General features: G+C 43.9%; 1 protein-coding gene across 2 annotated transcripts in view; it reads left to right on the top strand.

Moving 5' to 3' along the window:
- TNKS (tankyrase) overlaps nt 1–21,710 on the top strand; it is a 288,162-nt gene that overhangs the window by 169,948 nt on the left and 96,504 nt on the right. For both annotated transcript variants that reach the window (XM_073340169.1, XM_073340168.1), the window contains one exon: nt 21,202–21,296. In XM_073340169.1, the coding sequence (XP_073196270.1) occupies nt 21,202–21,296 (95 nt within the window). The remainder of the gene's footprint in view (nt 1–21,201; nt 21,297–21,710) is intronic.

Genomic DNA, 21,710 nt, shown 5'->3' with positions numbered 1-21,710 from the left:
TCAATGGACACAAATCAGACATCAAGAATTATAACATTCAAAAACCAGTCGGAGAAGACTTCCATCTCTCTGGTCACTCGATTACAGACCTAAAAGTGGCAATACTTCAACCAAAAAACTTCAAAAACAGACTCCAAGGAGAGACTGCTGAATTGGAATTAATTTACAAACTGGATACAATTAACTTAGGCTGGAATAGAGACTGGGAGTGGAGGGGTCATTACACAAAGTAAAACTATTTCCCCATGTTTATCCCTCCCCCCCTTCACCCCCCACTGTTCCTCAGACGTTCTTGTCAACTGCTGGAAATGGCCCACCTTGATTATCACTACAAAAGGTCCCCCCCCACTCCCCCGCTGGTAATAGCTCACGTTAAGTGATCACTCTGGTTACAGTGTGTATGGTAACACCCATTCTTTCATGTTCTCTATGTATATAAATCTCCCCACTGTATTTTCCACTGAATACATCCGATGAAGTGAGCTGTAGCTCACAAAAGCTTATGCTCAAATAAATTGGTTAGTCTCTAAGGTACCACAAGTCCTCCTTTTCTTTTTGCGATTACAGACTAACACGGCTGCTGCTCTGAAGTAAATCTGTTCAGACTCGCTGACTGTGGGGAAGGTGGGAAAGCTGCGTGTATAAAACGTAGTATTTCCTCTTCTCCCTTAGTCAGTAAACAAAAACCTAAATGTATTTTTGTTGTTAATGTACACAATAAAATCCACAGGATTGCCGTATAACAGAGCTAAAAATGACCAGCAAAGAAGAAAATTGGGCATAGTCCCTTTTCTTTATGATTTATACAGAAGTCCTGAAAGTGTGCGGGCTCTGAAATATTCTGCTAAGTTTCTACATAGGAAATTCAAATCTTGTCTCTCTTGTTTTTCCTGAAAGACTGTATGGATAACTGTAGAACCAGTAGGATTACAACATCCAAGACCTGATGTAAGTGAACCAGAATAACAGAAAAAGAAGGTGATTTTATTCACTGTTCAAAACGCCTTGTTTTTTTTACTGTTGAATATAAATGTCTGAAAAACAGGGAGCAAAGTGGTTCTTATTAAGGATTCAGCATACCTGCTCCTTCATTTAAGAGCTGAGAGCTCACAATTCAAGCCTGAGACCTCCAAGGAGCTCTCTAGCAAATCCAGTAAAGACCAAGCTTCATCTTTTGATATTTCTTACTTAAACAACAAGCAGTACACCTCTCCCTTTTTTTCTTAAACACTTCAAATTCCTTGTAAAACATAGAAGAACAAAACAGGGATATAACCCCCTTCTCTTTCCCCTATCCCTTTCTTTGCAAGCCACCTTCAATGTAGCCAGAGCAGGGATAACTACCATTTCAATTATTTGGGTGCTATCCTCTATTGGTAAAATGTCCACCTTAAGTCAGTGGCACAATTTAGAGCAGCAGTTGAAACTTTTTGGGTGTCAGAGTTGGCTCTCAAAACCAGGGAGCTGGAACTTGCTCCCTGACAGTATCCCCTGCTGAGCAAGAGCTCTGGAACACACAAGAATCTGTCCACTGGTTTTTTTATTCACACTACGTTTTGTATTTAATATTAAAATCCCGGGTCCATTAAGCTAGGCCAAATCTTAGTGATTTAGAAGCACCAAAAATGTATAATAACTGATAGCCTACCATTTGAAACTTCTGTTTCTTATGAGAATGCCTTAATTGTCTAAAATTATAGAGATTTTAAAACAGTAGACTAAAGGTGTTAGGACTTCAGGCCAACAGGTTGTGAACTGGAAAACAAAGGATTCATTCCAATTACTGTAGAACACGGCAGTACTGAGACTTTTGTTGCAGAAAGCAAAAAAGACGACCGTTTCAGCTATGATTAAAAAAAATTGCAGCAGCAGTTCAGTTGCTGATATTGAAGGTAATGTCCCTTTTAGACTAGCATGGAGCTAGCATTTCCCCTGGGTTGCCAGCATTTTAACCCGCTAAACCAAAATTAAAATGCATATAGATAGAAAATTACTTCTGTTCAAGGTAGTGCTGCTTCCAGTAATCTGTACGTTGTCTCTGCGTAATGGGAACGTCTTTCCAGATTTGTTCCTGCTAATACTGACTAGAATAGTAAGGGTATGTCAACTGAACGTTTAGGTTGTGGGGGTGATGTGAAAAACTGCTGAATCATACTCATAATACTCTTTTTTTTTCCCCCATGACTGTACTTCCCAGTGATAAAGCATATGGATCATATCATGCAGACACTCTTGCATACATAGAATTTTAGTCAACTGGCTGTAATGGGACTGCTCAAAGTTTCTGCTATATGTAGGTGTTTGCAGGATCAGGCCCTGTACAGTAATTAGTAATAGTCTTCCTTAACTGTTAAACACAGTAAATCCATAGCAAGTTACCGTTTTAACTCAAATTGTTTGCTTTAGAAGAATTAGTGTTGTAATATGGTGTTATTTCAAACAGTCATTGGTTCACTGGCATTAATAATCTGGGACATATTCGTAATTGTTTAAGAACCTCAAGTTTAAAATACTTACTCTCTAAAGATTCTGTCTGCTAGGATTCTCACATATGTTCTTGGTTCCCCAGTGTGAGATGGGCAGAAATCCTTGAGTTCTTGAGAAATATATTGGTCCCCAAGGGTGGAGTGTGAGCTAGCCTCTGTTGGATGTTGTGTACCATATTTTGAGTTTACCTGCTGCTCTTAGAACCTTCCAGTTAAGTTCTTCTTGTGAGGAAAACCTTTGCTTCACATGGTCAAGAGCTGAATCTCTGTGATGATCCTCCAATTCCTTATCTTGCTGACCAGATTTGAAGGCATTATCCATTTTTTTCTCTGTGTTCTGCCTTTCAGCAAGGTGCAAGTTCCATTTTAAATTCTATGTATGTTTAGCACTTTCATGCCTTTGCTTCACTATGTCTTTTGGTGCCTTGCTCAGGTGCTTGAATACTACTTTCACCCAGCACTACAGTGCACTAGTCCCAGTGTTTCTAGTATTTCAGTACGTACGTTGGCATGCTGATAATTGTTTCCAGTGCCTGTGTTTCTAGCACTTTGGAACCTGTGTTGGCATTCTGACTAGAGCAGGCTGGAAAACGGAATTCCCGTTCAGGAGGAAATTCTGAAATTAAAAAATCACTCTGAAATGGAACAGAACATTAACATTTCCAGTGATAGGACTATGAATTCCAAAATTTGTTTTGAAAAATTAAAAATGACATTTTGTTTTGACCTTTTGGACACATTTCTAAGGCTCCCCCAGCTGCCTGGAATCCCCCGGCATCCTACCATTCAAGGAGCTTGGAGAGCCTGGAAGCCGGGCATCTCTGGGAGCCTGGAAGCTGAGATTTTCTGGGCTACTGATAAGCCTGGTAGTCAGGTGTCTGGAAGCCCAGGCTTCTTTGCAGCCTAGCAGGCTGCTGGGAAGTGGGAGAGCTACAGAGCTGGAAATGATTCTCCAAAGAAAATTAAAAAATTTCCAGCAAATTTGAAATTTTCCTGTGGAAAACTTAGATTTTGTGGGACATGAAGTGTCTGTCAGTGCATCCCATCACAGTACCCAAAAATGCCTGTTACAAAGTAGAAGTTCAACAGTGTCCACCACCCATGCTGGGAGACCTCTTGACAGTTTTACCAGAAGATCAGTGTGCCATATTGTATCAAAGGCCGCTGTCAGGTCCAAGAAAATCACTCCTGTCTTCAAGCTCTGTTGAAACCCATTTCCTATATATGTAGTGAGGGCTAGGACTTGGTCGCATGTGGTTCAACCCTTCCAGAAGCCAGCTTGGTCGACGCTGAGAGTTGCCTCTACCTCTGGAGATACATGCTGGAGGATAAGCTGCTCCAGGACTTTCAAGATGACCGATAACAGAGAGATTGGTTGGTAGCTTGCCACATTGTGTGGGTCCTCTCCAAGTTTTAGAAGGGTGATCGCTTCTGACATCCTCCAGATCCTTGGCAGGTTATTCTCATTAACAACCTGTGTCAGGATTTTGGATAGCCCTTAACAGGCATTAAGGTGGTTTCAGGAACACCTTAGTGGTTTCAGGTGTTTCCTGGTGTTTCAGGAACTCTGGCGAAATATTGTTATATCCTGCCGTTGTTCCGGGTTTGATGTTACTGAGTACAGTGTCTAATTCAGTACTTGTGAATAGGGCTATGTACTGAGAAAGTGGCATCTGAACTGCCGCCATTCATCGTGAATCTGCCATTTTACAAGCTTATTCAGGGGAACTTTTGCAAACCCAAGGGAGTGGCTAGCGACTTGTTTTGGTGTGACAGGAGCACAGGGCATCTCTGGTGGTTGTAAGGACAACTAATGGTTAATTTGCACAGTTCAAATACCTGTTTAATGCAAAATAGGAAGTAACTGGTGGGTGTTCCAATGGATTAATGCCATATGACTTTGTATGGATTGGGCTCACGGTATTCCGTCTCACGATCAGCAGTCTTTGGGGGTGCTTTTATATATTTTATATTTTTACTGCATTTCTTAGACATTGATTTTCCTTAGTTTACTGCACGTGCAGTTTTGTAAAGAGTGTGAACGTGATAATTAGAAGGTTAAGTGAAAATAACTTCAGTCCCTGGTACATTTCTTTACTTAAAACATCGCCCTGCTTCTCCAACTCCCAAGCAGCTCATTTTCAAAAATGTTAAAGGAAAAAACATCTGTTTGAGTACAGATCTGGGGTATAGAAGCTGGCAGTGATTGCCACCCTGTGTACAATGATCTCCGCTTAAATGTGTGCTGCCTGCATTTCCTGCTTTACAGAAACCATACAACTTGAAGATAACACGAGCATCTTACATAAGCCTTTACTTTAGTTTTGTAAAGTGGAGTTATACCCCTTTTAATTACCCTAGCCATTAGACTAGGGGAGGACAAACTTTTTGGTCTGAGGGCCACATCAGGTTTCCGAAATTGTATGGAGGGCCGGCTAGGGGAGGCTGTGCTCCTCAAACAGCCAGGCGTAGCCCGGCCCCCACCCCCAACCCCCCCATCCCTGTCCCCTGATGGTCCCCAGACCTTCCTGCCCCTGACTGCCCCCCACCACCTCATCCAACCCCTCCTCTCATTCCAACTGCCCCGCCCCTGGAACCTCTACCCATCCAAACACCCCCAGAACCCCTGCCCCTGACTGCCCCCCACCGCCCCATCCAATCCCCCCTCTCATTCCCACCACCAGAACTTCTGCCCCCGTTCCCCGCCCTCTGACCGCCCCGACCCCTATCCACACCCCCGACCACCACCCCGAACTCCCCTGCCCTCTATCCAACCCCCTGCCCCCTTAGCATGCAGCCTGGAGCACTGGTGGCGGGCGGTGCGACAGCCGCACCGCCCAGAGCACCAGGACAGGCAGCCGCGCTGCCCGGCTGGAGCCAGCCACGCCACCGTGCAGCACAGAGCACCGGGTCAGGCCGCGGCTCTTCAGCTGCGCTGCCTGGCAAGAGCTCACAGCCCCGCTGCCCAGAGCATTGTGCTGGCGGCACAACGAGCTGAGGCTGCGGGGGAGGGGGCACAGTAAGGGAGGGGGCCGGGGGCGAGCCTCCCAGGCCAGGAGCTCAGGGGCCAGGCAGGAGGGTCCTGTGGGCCAGATGTGGCCCATTGGACGTAGTTTGTCCACCTCTGCATTAGAAAATGACTGGTATGCCTTGGTACATGGTATTGGTATGCGCCTCTATGGGGAGCATGTAGGGTTATCACCTGGCTAGTATTTCACCAGCCTGGACAGTTTTTTTTATGGATTTGCCAGACAAATAATTTAATCTGCCATGGTTTGTTTTATTTTTTACGTGGGTCTAAAGATTTGCATTATTCTCCCAATACACTGGGATATGTAATGTTAAAAGTTTGTGTGTCCAGCTAAAGATGCTGCAGTGTTCCCACTTCCACAGTTCAAGCGATAACAGATTGTAGTGGTGTGGCGGTTGTCCCTCCCCCTCTGGGTCAAAAGGAGGCCACACCGCCTCACTATGTTGTCGGGGCCTCCCCCTACTATCAGGGAAATTAGTGTGAGGTGTTAACATCCTGACCCGTCTAATGGGCTAAGCAGCCAACTACTTATAGCCCTTGGGCCCTTCGAGCGGAGGCTGCACACAGCTTAGTGTGGCAGGGCTCAGAGCCCACACAGGTGACAAGTAGCTCCAGGCCCTTCAGCTGGGGCGAAGCAAACACAGTAGTCGATTAGCTCTGGCCTCTGGAGGCAGAGAGAGAGGAAACCCCGCATTCAATTAGCTCTGGGTTCTAGTTTCAGGGCCAGAGCAACCCCAGGAGTCCATCAGCCCTGGTCCCTTGGTGCAGAGACAGGGCAAGCCAGCAGTCAATTAGCCCAGATCTCTTAATGCAGAGACAGGGCAACACCAGTAGGCAGTTTGCTCTGGCTCTGCAACCCGAACCCAGAGCTAATTGCCTACTGGTGTTGCCCTGTCTCTGCATTAAAAGATCCGGGCTAATTGACTGCTGGCTTGCCCTGTCTCTGCACCAAGGGACCAGGGCTGATGGACTCCTGGGGTTGCTCTGGCCCTGAAACTAGAACCCAGAGCTAACCCCGTAGTCAATTGGCTCTAGTCTCTGGGTTCGGAGACAGAGCACACCCAGCAGTCAATTAGTCCTGGTCTCTTGTGGCAGAGACGGAGCAAAGCCAGTAGGCAATTAGCCCTGATTTCTTAAGGCAGAGACAAAGCAAACTCCAGTAGTTAATGAGTTCCGGTCTCTAGCTGCAGAGACAGAGCAAACCCCAGGGTCAGGTGGCCTAGCTTCGGGGGACAACCTAAGAGCACAGGGCACTGGACCTGGTGAGGGGAGGCTACCACCCTAGAGGTGGGGTGGGGTAGCAGATGGGGTTCGGGTCCACCCTACTCCAGCAGACCCCAGCCCAGGGCCCTAACACTTGTGTCGTGGTGCACCACTGGGCCAGCAAGGATCCAGCCACAACATGCCGACCTTGCCTCAGGCAGAACTACAGCTTGACAGAGATCTGCTGTCCCTGGGCCACTTCCTCTCCTCCCCCCGGGGTGTACCTGCACCATAGATTCATAGATACTAAGGTCAGAAGGGACCATTATGATCATCTAGACTGACCTCCTGCACAATGCAGGCCACAGAATCTCACCCACCCACTCCTGAGGTGATAAACCTCTCACCTATGTCTGAGCTACTGAAGTCCTCAGATCATGGTTTAAAGACTTCAAGGAGCAGAGAATCCTCCAGCAAGTGACCCGTGCTCCATGCTGTAGAGGAAGGCGACAAACCCCCAGGGCCTCTGCCAATCTGCCCTGGAGGAAAATTCCTTCCCGACCCTAAATATGGCAATCAGCTGAACCCTGAGCATGTGGGCAAGATTCACCAGCCAGATACCCAGGAAAGAATTCTCTGTAGTAACTCAGATCCCACCCCATCTAACATCCCATCATAGGCCATTGGGCCTATCAACCACGAATATTTACCGATCAATTAATTGCCAAAATCATGTTACCCCATCATACCATCTCCTCCATAAACTTATCGAGTTTAATCTTGAAGCCAGATACCCTCACTGCTTCCCTTGGAAGGCTATTCCAGAACTTCGCTCCTCTGATAGTTAGAAACTTTCGTCTAATTTCAAGTCTAAACTTCCCGATAACCAGTTTATATCCATTTGTTCTTGTGTCCACATTGGTACGGAGCTTAAATAATTCCTCTCCCTCTCTGGTATTTATCCCTCTGATATATTTATAGAGAGCAATCATATATATGAGGCAGTTATGGCCCAGAGGATACAGCACCAAACTGGGACTTGAGAGACTTGCGGTCTATTCCTTGTTCTCCCATTGACCTGCAAAGTGACCATGGGCAAATCACTTCCCCTCTCTGTGCCTCAATGTCCCCATATGTACAATCAGGATAATATACTGCTGAAAAGGACCACAGATTGAATATGAGTCAATGGTGTAATGCAGTGGTGAAAAAGGCTAAAATCATTCTGGGGTGTATTAACAGGAGCCCTGTATGTAGGGCATGGGATCCTCCACCTCTTCAGCATAGGTGGCAAGTGGCAGTCCTGGCAGGTCTGTGGCAGAAGCAGGTTCCCCAGTGGGTAGAGTGTTGCAGGGCTCAGCAGCAGGGTCCATCTGCCTCCTTCGGTGTCTATCTTCCAACTGAGCGGGAGGCCCCAACTTCCTTTCCCAGTGATGTACTTCCGGCAGGAGGAGCGGAGCAGGCCTGGCTCTGCCCACTTGGGCATGGAGGGTGGTTCCTCCCCTTCTAGCTCGGTGGGAGGCCACACTGCTCACAGATCAAAACTGTTGAAAATACTGCAGCTATCTGCCCACCAACATGCAAGTGCATTGTACGTGTGTGTGTGTGTGTAAGAGAGGGTTTGAGTCATGTGGGAGTGAGGAGATGTGTGATGTTATCAATCTTATCTATATTGTGTTCTCTCTCTAGATACTATAAGTGGCTGTTGAAATGGGGGTTGCAGAATTGCCTTGTGGGTTGGGGGTTGGAGTTGTGGCAGGCTTGCCATGTCGGGGGGAGGGGGTGCCAGGCTTTTTGTTTTTGTTTTTCCATTTCAAAAGTGGTAACCCTAGGAGTACAACAAGGTTCCCAGGAGTGTGTAAGGGCCTGACTGTCCTCTCAGTAGCTGGGTCTCCTGCTACAGTTCTTCTAGCCTGGCAGCTGTGGCAAGAGCAAGAAGGGAGGGTCAAGGAGTGAGAAGACATGGCCTCTCCCTGATCCTTCATCCACAAAAATACTACTTCTTAGACAGAGGGGAGCACGAATGGGACATGAATCTCCAAAGATGGATGCAGCAAAAAGGGTTTGGAAACCTCTGGTATATAGTAATAACATCACAGAATTATAGTTACATATGTAAGTGCTATCTAGGGATTCCTAATTGTAGGCCACTTGGCTTCCAGTGCAAAGCATTGGGGAGACAGTGAATTCATAGAACAATTAAGTCTTTTTCTAAAAGTAAGACCATTAGATTGAGATGTATACCTTAGAGGTACAGTATGATATACAGTATTGCTACTCATTGACATGATAGCTGGTTTTTAGTCTCCAGAAGCCATTGGAACAATCCATCAGTTTCACATAGTAGTCCATTTACTGAAGTATTTTACTGGTTCTTTCCTTGATCCGAGCAATTTGTGTAATGATCAGGTTCTGTAGTATGACATTATCTTGGTAGGCCTTAGTTTAATTAATTAGCACTTGTATAGTAGGTATTGTTAAATGTTAAATCCACCCTATTGTTTCAAGACAAAGAGTGGAACAAAGAATGTAGGCCATACTTACGGGATGGGGACTCTATCCACCACAACGCCCACATCTTTTTTAGAGTCCCTGCTTCCTAGGTTAATCAGTTGAGTATGAGCTCACAAACTGACGGTGTGGTTAAAAGAACTAATGTGTTCCTGGGATGTATAAACCGGAATCTCTAGTAGGAGTAGAGAGACTATTTTACCACTGTATTTGTATTTGTCACTGGTGCGACCAGTGGTGGAATACTGTATCCAGTTCTGATGTGCACAATTCAGGAAGGATGTTGACAAATTGGAGAGGGTTTATAGAAGAGCCACAATAATGACTGAAGAATTAGAAAATATGTGTTATAGTAGTAGACTCAAAGACCTCAATCTAATTAGCTTAACAGAGAAGATTCAGGGATGACTTGATTACACTTGTCAAAGTTTGACTCAGACTCACAATTTGTCAGACCACTCTGTTTTATTAGCAAAGCTGCTCTGCTAATACATTTAGAAGTGAGCCCCCCGAGTGGGGCTTGTGTCTCTTAATTTATACAGTTTTTGGAGAACAAGTTACAGAGAAGTTACAGACAAAAGAAGAAAAAAGATTTTAGTCACCACCCTTCGAGATCCCTGAGACCAGTCACGTATCTTCAATTACCTGCCACCCTTAACAATCTCCTTTAACAGCTTCCAGTTAACTTAACTAATTGCCCTTCACACCTTCCATTCTGATGCCTGCTTCTTAGACGTGCTGGCTCTATCTTAATTGCTTCTCCATTCAAAAGCTAACTGTCCCTACATGTGCTCCCTCAGATACTTTGTAACATGTTTTGGCATGCCCTCTCATATACAATGTATCCAGCATGTCCCCTTATACAACGCTATACTTATACAATGTTATACTTCCACACACTGTTAAGCAGGGCCAGCCTTAGGGAAAATAGCACCCTGGGCAAACTTGTATTTTGGCGCCCCAGCCGTCTCCCCATTCATTCCCCTACTGGCCCCAGCTGTCTCCCCCATTCATCCGACCCTGCTGCCTCCTGTCCCCCATTGCCCCGAGCTCCCTTCCATGACCTCGCACTCGAGGCCCACCCTCGCACTCCAGCCTCTTAACCAAAGCATCCCCCAACCACGTCGCCTACCTGTAGGGCCAGCCCTGCCATGCAGTGACTCACATCTGGATGCCAGGGTGATGGGCATCATAGGAAATGTTGACTCCCCCTGCCAGTGCTCCAGGGGACCCTCATCTGGTCGCTGAGCAGGACAACCACCATGATGTAGTAGGCGGTCTGCTGCACTCTGACAGGGTGAGCAGGCTCTGGGGCAGAGTTGTACCTCTCCTGCACCTCCCAAGAAAAAGGCGGAGCCCCTGAGAACTGGGGAGCATAAGGAACTGTGAGGTTCAGAGTGTGGCATTCAGGAGGGGATCTTGAAGATATGAGGGACACCCTGAGAACGGGGGGGGAGGCAGGGTGGCTAAGAACAGGGAGGTTAGGACCAGGGGGGCAGAGGGAGGGGCCTCCTGCGAGCTGTGTGGGCATGGACGGGGACTGGGACCTGGGGGCACAGGGAGGGGCCCCCAGGAGCTGGCGGAGCTGGGACAGAGTCAGGACCCCCTAAGACTGACTGGTGTCTTTGCCCTGCAGTTTTAGCTCCCTTGCCTTCCCCTCCCAAACTGGAAGAGGCTGGCAATTTCCAGCTCCCATTGGCCAGCTGAGATGCCACGCTCACCTTCCACTGGGTGGCATTGCTTTCATTCAAGCTGCCCATGGAAGGAGGAACAGCCGGGCTGGGACAGTCCCAGAGGGTGGCGGGGAGGAAGAGCATGCCAGCTTGCAGAGAGCAGAGGCAGGACTAGGAGCCGGGCTGGGAAACTATGTGGGGCAGAGAGCAGGGGATCTCCACTCTGGAGCAGGGAGGCGGGCACTCCTGCTGCACCAGGCTGCATCCCGCAGGCAGTGAGGGGATGCCCGAGCCCCTTGCCTCTGCACCATGGCACCCCCTGACTATGGCGCCCTGGGCAGATGCCAGGATCACCTAGCCTTAAGGCTGGCCCTGCTGTTAAGGAACAAATATTTACTAATGAGCTAGCAGAGAAAGGTATAACATGATCCAGTGGGTGGAAGTTGAAGTGAGACAGATTCACACTGGAAATAAGATGTAAATTTACCAAGGGTCGTGGTAGAATCTCCATCACTGACCATTTTAAAATCAATATCAATCTTTTTGTCGAAAAGATTTGCTCAAGGAATTATTTTGGCTAAGTTCTCTGGCCTGTGTTATACAGGATCACAATGGTCCCTTCAGGCCTTGAAATGTATGAAAAAGACATGCTTTGCATGAAGCATAAATAAGCCGTTTAACCTCCCCACCACCACCACCTGCCAAAGTACAGCATACTGGCATAAAAGACCTTTGGAAGTTCTCTGATGTCTGCTTTGAGAGCTCATATGAGCAGTGCCCTGCGTACACCATGACATATTGGGACAAAATTTTGAGGTAACAATCCCAAAATTCCATGGCAATAAGTACTAAATCCCTTAAATTAATCATGGCAAGATTAATGTATTCAGTTGCCATGACGTTTCCTTTGTTGCCGTTCCTCCATCTCCACACAAGTACATGCAGCTGTGGCTCATAGTTGAGAACCCATCAGCATAAACTCCACTGATTATTTTTATAGTGATTATTTTCAATGTGTTCTCCAGGGATCCTAGCACCACGCTCCATGCCTTGGCTCCAAGATGTTCTCTAGGCATCCTGGTGCAGAATTACCTCCGTCCCAGGTGTCTCAGGGAAGGGAAATACTTCTGGTCTGTTTCAGTGGCTCATCTTCCAGGCTTCGCAGCTGTGCTCTTCTTTAGGCTCGCCAGCCTAAGCTTCTGGCTCCATCGAACAGTGCAGAGCACCAATTAGCAATTTCATGAAGGGAAAGCCAGAGAGCAAGAGGCAGCTACAGGAAACATCCCAGCAGGGCAGAGCCAGAAAACCAAATGGCTGCAGCAAAATGGCAAATTCCATGGTATCTTGGGGGAAAAATTAGGTATTCTGTGGTCATGGAATTGTGGAGTCCACAGGGCCTTGATTAAGAAGATTGAAGCAGTTCACACTTTTGAAAGCCATTGTCTTAAGTTGTCTACAAACTCAGGGTTTGTCTAGATGGTAAGTTTGTTGACTTGCCATCTAGACAAGCCCTCAGGCAGGCAACACTGCATTCATTTTGTTCATGTTTTCAACAACCATTAAAGCTGGAAAATTTGTTTCCATGAAAACTGGAGCACACTTCTATGGCAAAGGGATAAATTAAGTGGCAGATACCACAGCCACAGAGCTGCAGATTACATGGCCTCTGCTTGAGTCATAACTTTTTTTTAAAAAGCCTTCAAGCAATGAAGGAATCTTGACAAGAGGCCTGGTCAGTTAGTTAGTTCTTTGTTGAGAATATCCTTTTAATCCCACTTAATATGAGTGAAAAGGAACTTTGCAATGTGGCCATCATTGTTTTAGAAATAGTATGGAGATAAAAATTGAGTCAATTACTTTAATCAAAACTAGGCTGACAGACCCTGCTGTAGTCCACGTCTCCGTCCAAGATCTGATCTCAGCTCCAGATAGCATAGGTAGTTCAGACCTTTTGGTATATTGGGACTGTTCAGCCGTTTCCACAAGATGCCTTCCAATGGTGTTTATACTATACGAGTTGAGACAATTAGCACACTATATGCATTCTTGAAGTACGCTCTGAAACATTAAGCATGATGACATAGCATTTTACAGTGGTCTGTTCTGGGGCAGACCCCCATGAAGTTAATGCATCTTACTTTCGTCCAAACTGTGAGCTCAATGTCAGAAAAGCAGAATAACATCCCAAGAATTTCAGGGACATAAACTTTGAAGAATTGTTTTGTACTTAAAGAAGAGAAAGTATAGGTTACTCTCATATATCTTTTTGAAGTTTGTAACAAGATGGATGGCTCAGGTTATTGCTTCTGAATTAAGAGCTTTACATTTGTTGTTTACACTTCAAACACTAATGAACTGTGAAAACAAAATAGATAATTCTCCAAGTATATGTTTCATACAAAACTAAATAACTAGTTTAAAATCCAGAAATTAAAATCTAGCAAGCAGTAAGTGCAGATGTTTTTCCTAAAACATGGGAGTGGTATTACTTCAAACAGTATCAATGCTAGCTCTGTCCTCAGGGAGACATACAGATTTACTGCTTAGTATCCAGAGCAACTATTGTTTCTGAAATGAAATATTGGAACTATATTAAAAACCTACTCCAGACTACTCAAAGTAATGTATAGTCCTAAATCTGAATTAATTCCTGAAAACACGTACTGTATGTGAATGTACAGTGTTTTCTGACATTTTATCACAGAAAGCGGTAACAATAGAGTGCAGTTTGGCTGGATGATAGAGGAAGTATCTTAAATAACACCTCTAATACTGTATATTTTAAATGTTAACACTAAATTATGTTAAAATGTTAACACTTATGGCTAAACAAAGGATATTACATGACTTGCAACTCTCATTAGATGTTGGTGAATATCTGTTTCTATGTAGGATATTACTGTCTTTGAATTATATTTGAATTGTGTGGGGGAAAAAAAATAAAAACAAAACAAAAACTCCTGAAATTAAACCCTTTCTCAAATTTCCAGCTCTAACTCCGAGGGAAGATGGAAATAACATCACCCTTTTCTATAGGTGTACTTGCTCCTTCAAATGAAGAAAAGTACACAAAATTCACTGCTGAATTCAAAGCTTTTAAGGTAGTTAAACTTCTTATAAGTGAATAAAAGTGGGACAATTGCACTCGGTTAAAATGGTGTTCTTATTAGTTAGGTGAGGTAAAAGATATTATTTTAATTATTGGGCAGAGTTTAAGTAGCAAAATGTTTTGCCATTTAAAATGTAGAGTTTGCAAAAGAATTGAACATTGTGGGAGGAAACTATACAAACTGTACACAGTTTGCTACAGGGTGGATTTGATTTAAATCAAATTGATTTAAATCACTAGTCAGGAAGACTCGATTTAATCATAGATTTCTACATAAGTACATTCTTGACCAACCTGCTTCCTTTCATCATCTTCAATGCAGTGTCTTCCTGAGAGGGATAGATAAGCTATTACCAGCAGGACAGTGGGGTGGGAGGAGGTATTTTTTCATATTCTCTGTGTATAAATAAAGTCTGCTGCAGTTTCCACGGCATGCATCCGATGAAGTGAGCTGTAGCTCACGAAAGCTCATGCTCAAATAAATTGGTTAGTCTCTAAGGTGCCACAAGTACTCCTTTTCTTTTTGCGAATACAGACTAACACGGCTGTTACTCTGATTCCTGAGAGGGAACACTTCTCAAGATGTTATTTCATTTAGGCAGCCAGGCACTGCATTTCTTTGTTGCACTGTTTGCATTTTGCATGCATGCCTGTCTTACCCACAGGTAGAGGAACTTCATTAAAATATTCCCAAACTGGGTCTCTCTTACGGCTTGCTGCCGTTATAGGTTTTCCCTTCTAGTGAGAGAATGGTATGGTAGATCTCAAATCAGTGAAGGCCACTCTCAGACCTCAAGACTTCTGCAATATGCTGCTCAAACAGTTTCACTTTTGTTTCTACTGCCTGTCCCTCCCTTCTCACATTTATCTCCAGACTTCTTCTCCTTGTCCAGCTCTATTCCGCCCCCAACAATCATCTATTCATTGATCTTTTTGAAACTTTGCACTTTTAGAGAGAGGTAAGGGATTGACTCTGTGTACACACATTTGCAGAGGGGCAATAGGGTTGAGGTCTGTTATTTCTCACCTCGATATATTATTTATTTTTTTAAAAACATTTTTGCTGTTAACAAGCATGTTATCGCTGGAGAGACAAATCCACAGTTTGAGAACTGCAAAACTAAGCATCTCTGATGGTACTTTCTAGACTGAGCACTGAGTCCCTAAATTAACCTAAATAATCTATACAGAAGCCCCTGGAGCCACATAAGATTGGGTCCCTAATCCATGAACTATTGGAACTCATTTACAAAACTTTTCTTAAACATGACATGAATATATTGTCTCATATTATAGAATTAGAATTTATAATCCCTATTCCATGATGAGATATCTTTGAGCTATAATGTATCTTAATTAAAACGATCTTTAGATGTTTTTTTCCTCAAAAAGCATTTTATAAAAAAAAAATCTGATTTTAAATTTAAAAAATCAGATGTTTTATTTTTTAAAAAAAAATCATTGATTTTTATCCACCCTGGTTTGCTGTATATTCATGGTTATGTACATAAGCATGGTGTACCAAGACACCTGCAATCTTTGGGCACAGAGCCAGAGAAAGACAGCCCTCCTACAAATGGAGCACAGTCCCTTGTTCTGCATGATGCACTGCACTTCCTCCCCCAATTTTTAAATGTTTGACTTTTTGGAATCTGAATTAAAAATGTTAGCATGTGTTTTAAAAAATGAACATGCATTTCTGCATGCATTCAGGTTTTATGTATGTATGAAATTTCCCAGCCTGAATATTTGCACTGAGCGTTGTGTACACAACTGCACATACATTTCTAAAAAATTGGGCCATTATTTAGTTAGCACCACTATGAGAGGGTGATCTGTAGCTGTCTGGATCTCTCCCCCTCCCCCCACCTGATCTGGATTGTCATGCACAAATACATCCACTTGGGATGGCTAGTAACAGCTGTGGGAAGTCAGGTTTCAGAGTAACAGCCGTGTTAGTCTGTATTCGCAAAAAGAAAAGGAGGACTTGTGGCACCTTAGAGACTAACCAATTTATTAGAGCATAAGCTTTCGTGAGCTACAGCTCACTTCTTCAGATGCAACTGAAGAAGTGAGCTGTAGCTCACGAAAGCTTATGCTCTAATAAATTGGTTAGTCTCTAAGGTGCCACAAGTCCTCCTTTTCTTTTTGTGGGAAGTCAGTTGCACCAGTTCAACCTGTCAATTTAAAAATAAAGTGTATAACAGCATTGCTATTATCAAGTGCTGAAAAATCCTGAGACAGGCCCCAAAAATCATGAGATTGGCTCAAATCGTGATTTTAAGAATAATACATTTGAAGTTCCTTTTATTTGTCTTCTGGCTTTTGAATCCCTATGGTTAATTTTTTTCCAGTTTCTTGGAGATTCTGGTATAGTTACCTGACTCCAGGGTCTAAGGCTTCAGAAAAACCCCAACACATCAGATATTGCAAGCCACACGATAAACTCATGGGCATTGGCAACACTAGGACAGAAGCGTCAGTAGAAGTATGGAGTATAGCTCGCCAGGAATTTGTTTTCGGGTAAAAAAAAATTTTTTTTTTACAAAAATGAAAAGAACGCATTTGTCTCCTTTTCTACAATTTATTTGAGTTTTTGTTGAAAAACCAGAAAACACAAAAAATGTGGCCACTCTGACAAAATGTTTGGTTTTACAGAAAATTTCTACCTGACTAGCCAAATTTTTCATTTTCAAAATTTTGTTGTTTTTAATGAAAACCCCCCAAATGTTTCAAACAGACATCTCCTTCAAAAATTACTAGTTGGGTTTGGGGGGGGAGGGGAAAGAAAGCCGTTAAAAGAAACAAACCAACAAACATTTTGAACAAAAAATATCAACCCATCCTAGCTAGGAGTGCTAGCCAAGGAGCATTGTTCTGGAGCTGGCTAGAGAGCCAAGGTCCTCAGGCTATGTAGGGAGACTGGTGGTGTTGATATCCTGTGCTGTGTATTGTTTTTGTTCTGTTCATTTTCTCCATACTGTTGTGGGTGCGAAGGACACCTTATTCTCTCCCTTCCCCCCCGCACTCCCGCCCAATAAAAATCCCACAGCTACCCCAACAATAAAAATCTGGACAACCTCTTAGTATATCTGTTACAACCAAGGATCTTTGCAGTGATGTTAAGATAGACTCAGGAAGCAGACCTGTTGAAAGCCTCTGGGTAAGGATAAAAGAGGTAAAAAAAAACCAAGGGTGATGTCTACTATAGACCACCTAACCAGGAAGAAAAGATGAAGCTTTTTTAAAAAACTAGTAAAATCATCCGTAACACAGAACTTGGCAGTGGTGGGGGACTTCAACTACCCAAACATCTGTTGGGAAAATAATACAGCAGGGTACAGATTATCCAACAAGTTCTTGGAATACATTGGAAGCAACATTTTTTGTAAATAACAGAAGATGGAGAAAGTGAGTAGGGGAGAGGCTATTCTAGATTTGATTTTGACAAATAGCGGGAAACTAGTTGAAAATTTGAAGGTGGAAGGCAGCTTGGGTGAAAGTGATTATGAAATGACGGAGTTCATGATTCTAAGGAATGGTAGGAGGGAAAAGAGCAGAATAAAGATAATGGATTTCAAGAAGGCAGACTTTAGCAAACTCAGAGAATTGATACATAAGAACCTATGGGAAGCAAGTCTGAGGGAGAAAAAGAGTTCAGGCGAGTTGGCAGTTTTTTAAAGAGACGTTAGTAAGGGCTCAAGAGCAAAGTATATCAATACATAGGAAAGATAGGAAGTGTGGTAAGAGACTCCCCTGGCTTAAACAGAGATCTTCAATGACCTGAAACTCAAAAAAGAGTCATACAAAAAGTGGAAACTAGGTCAAATTACTTCCCAAAGAGTGAATATAAAATAAACACAAGCATGTAGGGACAAAATTAGAAAGGCCAAGGCAAAAAACAAGATTAAACTAGCTAGGGGCATAAAGGGCAACAAGAAAACATTTTACAAATACATTAGAAGCAAGAGGAAGACCAAGGCTTTTGATACTGTCTCACATGACCTTCTCATAAACAAATTAGAGAAATATAACCCTGACGAACGTACTATAAAGTGGGATCACAACTGGTTGGAAAACCATACTCAAGAGACTAGTTATCAATGGTTTGCAATTAAGCTGGAAAGAGACACTGAATGAGGTCCAGCAGGGATCTGTCCTGGATCTGATAGTCAGTTTATTTATAAATGATTTGGATAATGGCATAGAAAGTACACTTACAAAGTTTGCAGACAAAAGTATGAACGCAAAGCACAACGCTTCTGAAGGGCTAATTAATTGGACAAATACAAAATGGGAAACAACTGCTTAGGAAGGAGTACTGCAGAAAAGGATCTGGGGGGTTATAGTTGATCACAAACTAAATATGAGTCATCAGTGTAATACTGTTGCAAAAAGAGTGAACATCATTCTGGGATGTATTAGGAGGAGTGTTGTAAGCAAGATATGAGAAGTAATTCTTCTGCTCTACTCCACATTGGTAAGCCCTCAACCGAAGTAGTTGTGTCCAGTTCTGGGTACCACACTTTGGGAAAGATGTGGACAAACTGGAGAAAGGCCAGAGGAGAGCCAAAAATATTATTAAAGGTCTAGAAAACAGTGACCTACAAGGAAAGATTGAAAAAATAATTGGAGTTTAGTCTGGAGAAGAGAGGACTGAGCGGGGACACAAATATGTAAAAGGTTGTTGTAAAGAGGAGGATGATAAATGATTCTCCTTAACCCATGAGGACAGGACAAGAAATAATGTGCTTAAATTTGCAGCAAGGGAGGTTTAGGTTGGACATTAGGAAAAAATTTCCTAATTATAAGGATAGTTAACCACAGGAATAAATTGCTCAGGGAGGTTGTGGAGTCTCTGTCATTGGAGGTTTTTTAGAACGGGGTGGGCAAACTACAGCCTGCAGGATTGCTACCCCCGTGGCACCTTGGGCCCCGTGCCGCTCCCGGAAGCGGCCAGCACCATGTCCCAGGGATGGTATAGAAGATAATACTTAGTCTTGCCTCAATGCAAGGGACTGGACTATAGATGACCTATTGAGGTCTCTTCCAGGCCTACATTTCTATGATTGATAGGTGCATACAAGACACCAATTCCTCTTTTTAGCAATTTACAGTCTAAATAGGGATGCACAAATGACAAGAGATCATGCTTGGTGAGGGGAAGAAGGGGAGAGAACAAGGAGTAGATATTCCAGAGGAATATGTATTTGCTTATGGGCAGAAGATCCTGAATTATGCACTATTTTGTCAGTTGGGATTGGATTTTTTTTCAGTGAATCACTTGTAAGTAGTGAAAATAACTTGTATGGTGGATCATCCTAAACTGTTCAGAAGAATCCTTGTTTAAGGAGTAATTTGAGTGAAGGAAATATGATCAAATGGAAACAAAGTTTGAAACTATTCCAAACTTAACGTGCATCACGGAAGAAGATGTAGCTGTGTGAGGAACAAACAAAGGGAGCAGCCAAGTGTCTGGTTTATACTGAGTAAAGGCAATGAGTGGAAAGAGATAAGATCACAAATGTAAGCAGAAGCAGAATATTTTTAGAGCCTTTAAAGCAAGGATGAGAAACATGAGGAGAAGGTGTCTTTTGGCAGCAGCATTTGTATGGGCTGAGGCCTTCCATGACAACTGACCCAAGGTGCAGAGAAGAGTGTTGACACGATGATTTGAAGTAAGGTTAGATTTTTAGAGCTGTAGAGGAAGTAGTAATAGGGTGGATTGGGGATGGGGGTATATGCTGGTGTTTGGGGATTGTGGGGATAGTGACATTATGAACAATTAAAAAAAAAGGAGTGAGGGGGGAAGAGTTAAGGGAGGTGGGAGAAGAGATCAATTCTGGTGATGCTAGGTTTGCACTGGCAGCAGGACATTCAGGATTGAGATGTTTTGGAATCAGAGCTACAAGACAGAATTTTTAAAAAACCTGAAGTACAATGAAGAGCTTTATAGTTACCAAATTATACTAGCATCTCTCATAACACTTTCATTACTAACTCAAGGAGCAGCTACTTGAAGAGGGAAGTAGATGCTTTAATTTCCCTTTGGTTGCCATAAAGTTGACTGCTATCTCTCTCTTTAAAAATATGGGAGAAGTTGCAGTCTCCCAAAATCTTTTCTCATGGATTCCCAGAGTCACTCATGCAGACCTGGTGGCAGTAATTTGACTCTCTGTAACTTAATTTTTTTAAATTTAAGAACTATAGCCAAGATGTCCAAAGATAGGATCTTAAAGTTAGGCTTCTGAGTTTATGCGAAACTTCCTAAATAAGTTACCAGACTCTCAAAAGTGCTGAAGTCAGCGGGAGCTGCATAGGGTTGCCAACCCTCCCGGTTTCTCCGGGAGTCTCCTGGAATCTGGCTCTATCTCCCGGAGGCTACAGAAGCCAATCCGGGAGATTTTAGGCTGTTAAAAGTCTGGCGGTGCAGTGAGGCTAAGGCAGGCTCCTTGCCTGTCCTGGCCCCACGCCGCTTCCGGAAGCGGCCAGCACATCCCTGCTCCCTTGCGGCCCCAGGGTGCGGGGGCAGGAGAACTCCGCAACTCCCATTGGCTGGGAACTGCAGGCAATGGGCGCTGCGGAGTCGGGGCAGGGGCAGCACGCAGGCCGCTTCCGGGAGTGGCATGGGGCCAGGGTAGGCAGAGAGACTGCCTTAGCCCCACTGCGCCAGCAACCAGGAGCCCCCGAGGTAAGTGCCACCCAGCTGGAGCCCACATCCCTCACCCCCTCCTGCACCCTAACCTCCTGCCCCAGGCTCAGCCTGGAGCCCCCTACTAAACTCCAAACCCCTCGGCCCTAGCCCACACCTCAACCCCCTGTCTCAGCCTGGTGCAAGTGAGTGAGGGTGGGGGAGAGCAAGCGACAGAGGCAACGGGGATGAAGTGAGTGGGGTGGTGCCTCGGAGATGGGGCAGGGCAAGGGGCGGGGCAAGGGTGTTTGGGTTTGTGTGATTAGACAGTTGGCAACCCTAAGCTGCAGAGTGTTCAGCATTTTGAAAATAAGATTGGTGACATGGCTCCTGTGTTTCGAACCCTTTGCCTTTTATTAAACGACTCTCATCCTTTTTTATGCATCGGTTTTGGTGTTCATTAACTTTGGCTGCTCCTCTCATTTTGTGGGCTGCATAAATTACAAACTGCCTATGTACTCTGCCTCCGTCTTACTTTCTGTTGTTTCTCTTTGCAGTCCACTCCTTTGCATCTAGCAGCAGGCTATAACAGAGTTCGAATAGTCCAGCTTTTGCTTCAGCATGGTGCTGATGTTCATGCAAAGGACAAGGGGTATGTATATTGGTTTTTAATTAATTCTCTGGTTTCACTAGTTAGTTACATTTTAAGAATTATTTTTATCATTGTTCTGTTGTATGTTGTAATTCAGTCTGTATCTGAAAATGAGTTAATCTAAAATTGGAGATGAGAATTGGGGCACAGTTGTTTCCAGAATCAAAATTTTGTTTTTGTGGTAAATAATCTTTTGTAAAAGCCCAAGTGAGGATTGAAGTGGGATAGTGTGCTCCTTAGTTATGTAGATCTTCTATTTTATGGATTATTCCTTCATTAAATAAGTGCATTTTGAAATCTATATTGCTTGGTTCTTTATGGGTCCGCTGTGTTATTGGAAATTCTGTGCACAATTTTGAGTGTTGATGGACTTCTGGTATTATTTTGGCAATAAAAAATGAACGCAAGGTGTGA

The sequence above is a fragment of the Lepidochelys kempii genome, chromosome 4 (assembly GCF_965140265.1).
Source record: "Lepidochelys kempii isolate rLepKem1 chromosome 4, rLepKem1.hap2, whole genome shotgun sequence".
NCBI lineage: Eukaryota > Metazoa > Chordata > Testudines > Cheloniidae > Lepidochelys > Lepidochelys kempii.
Note: the sequence above shows the minus strand (reverse complement) of the source record. Positions and strands in the feature narration are given on the sequence as shown.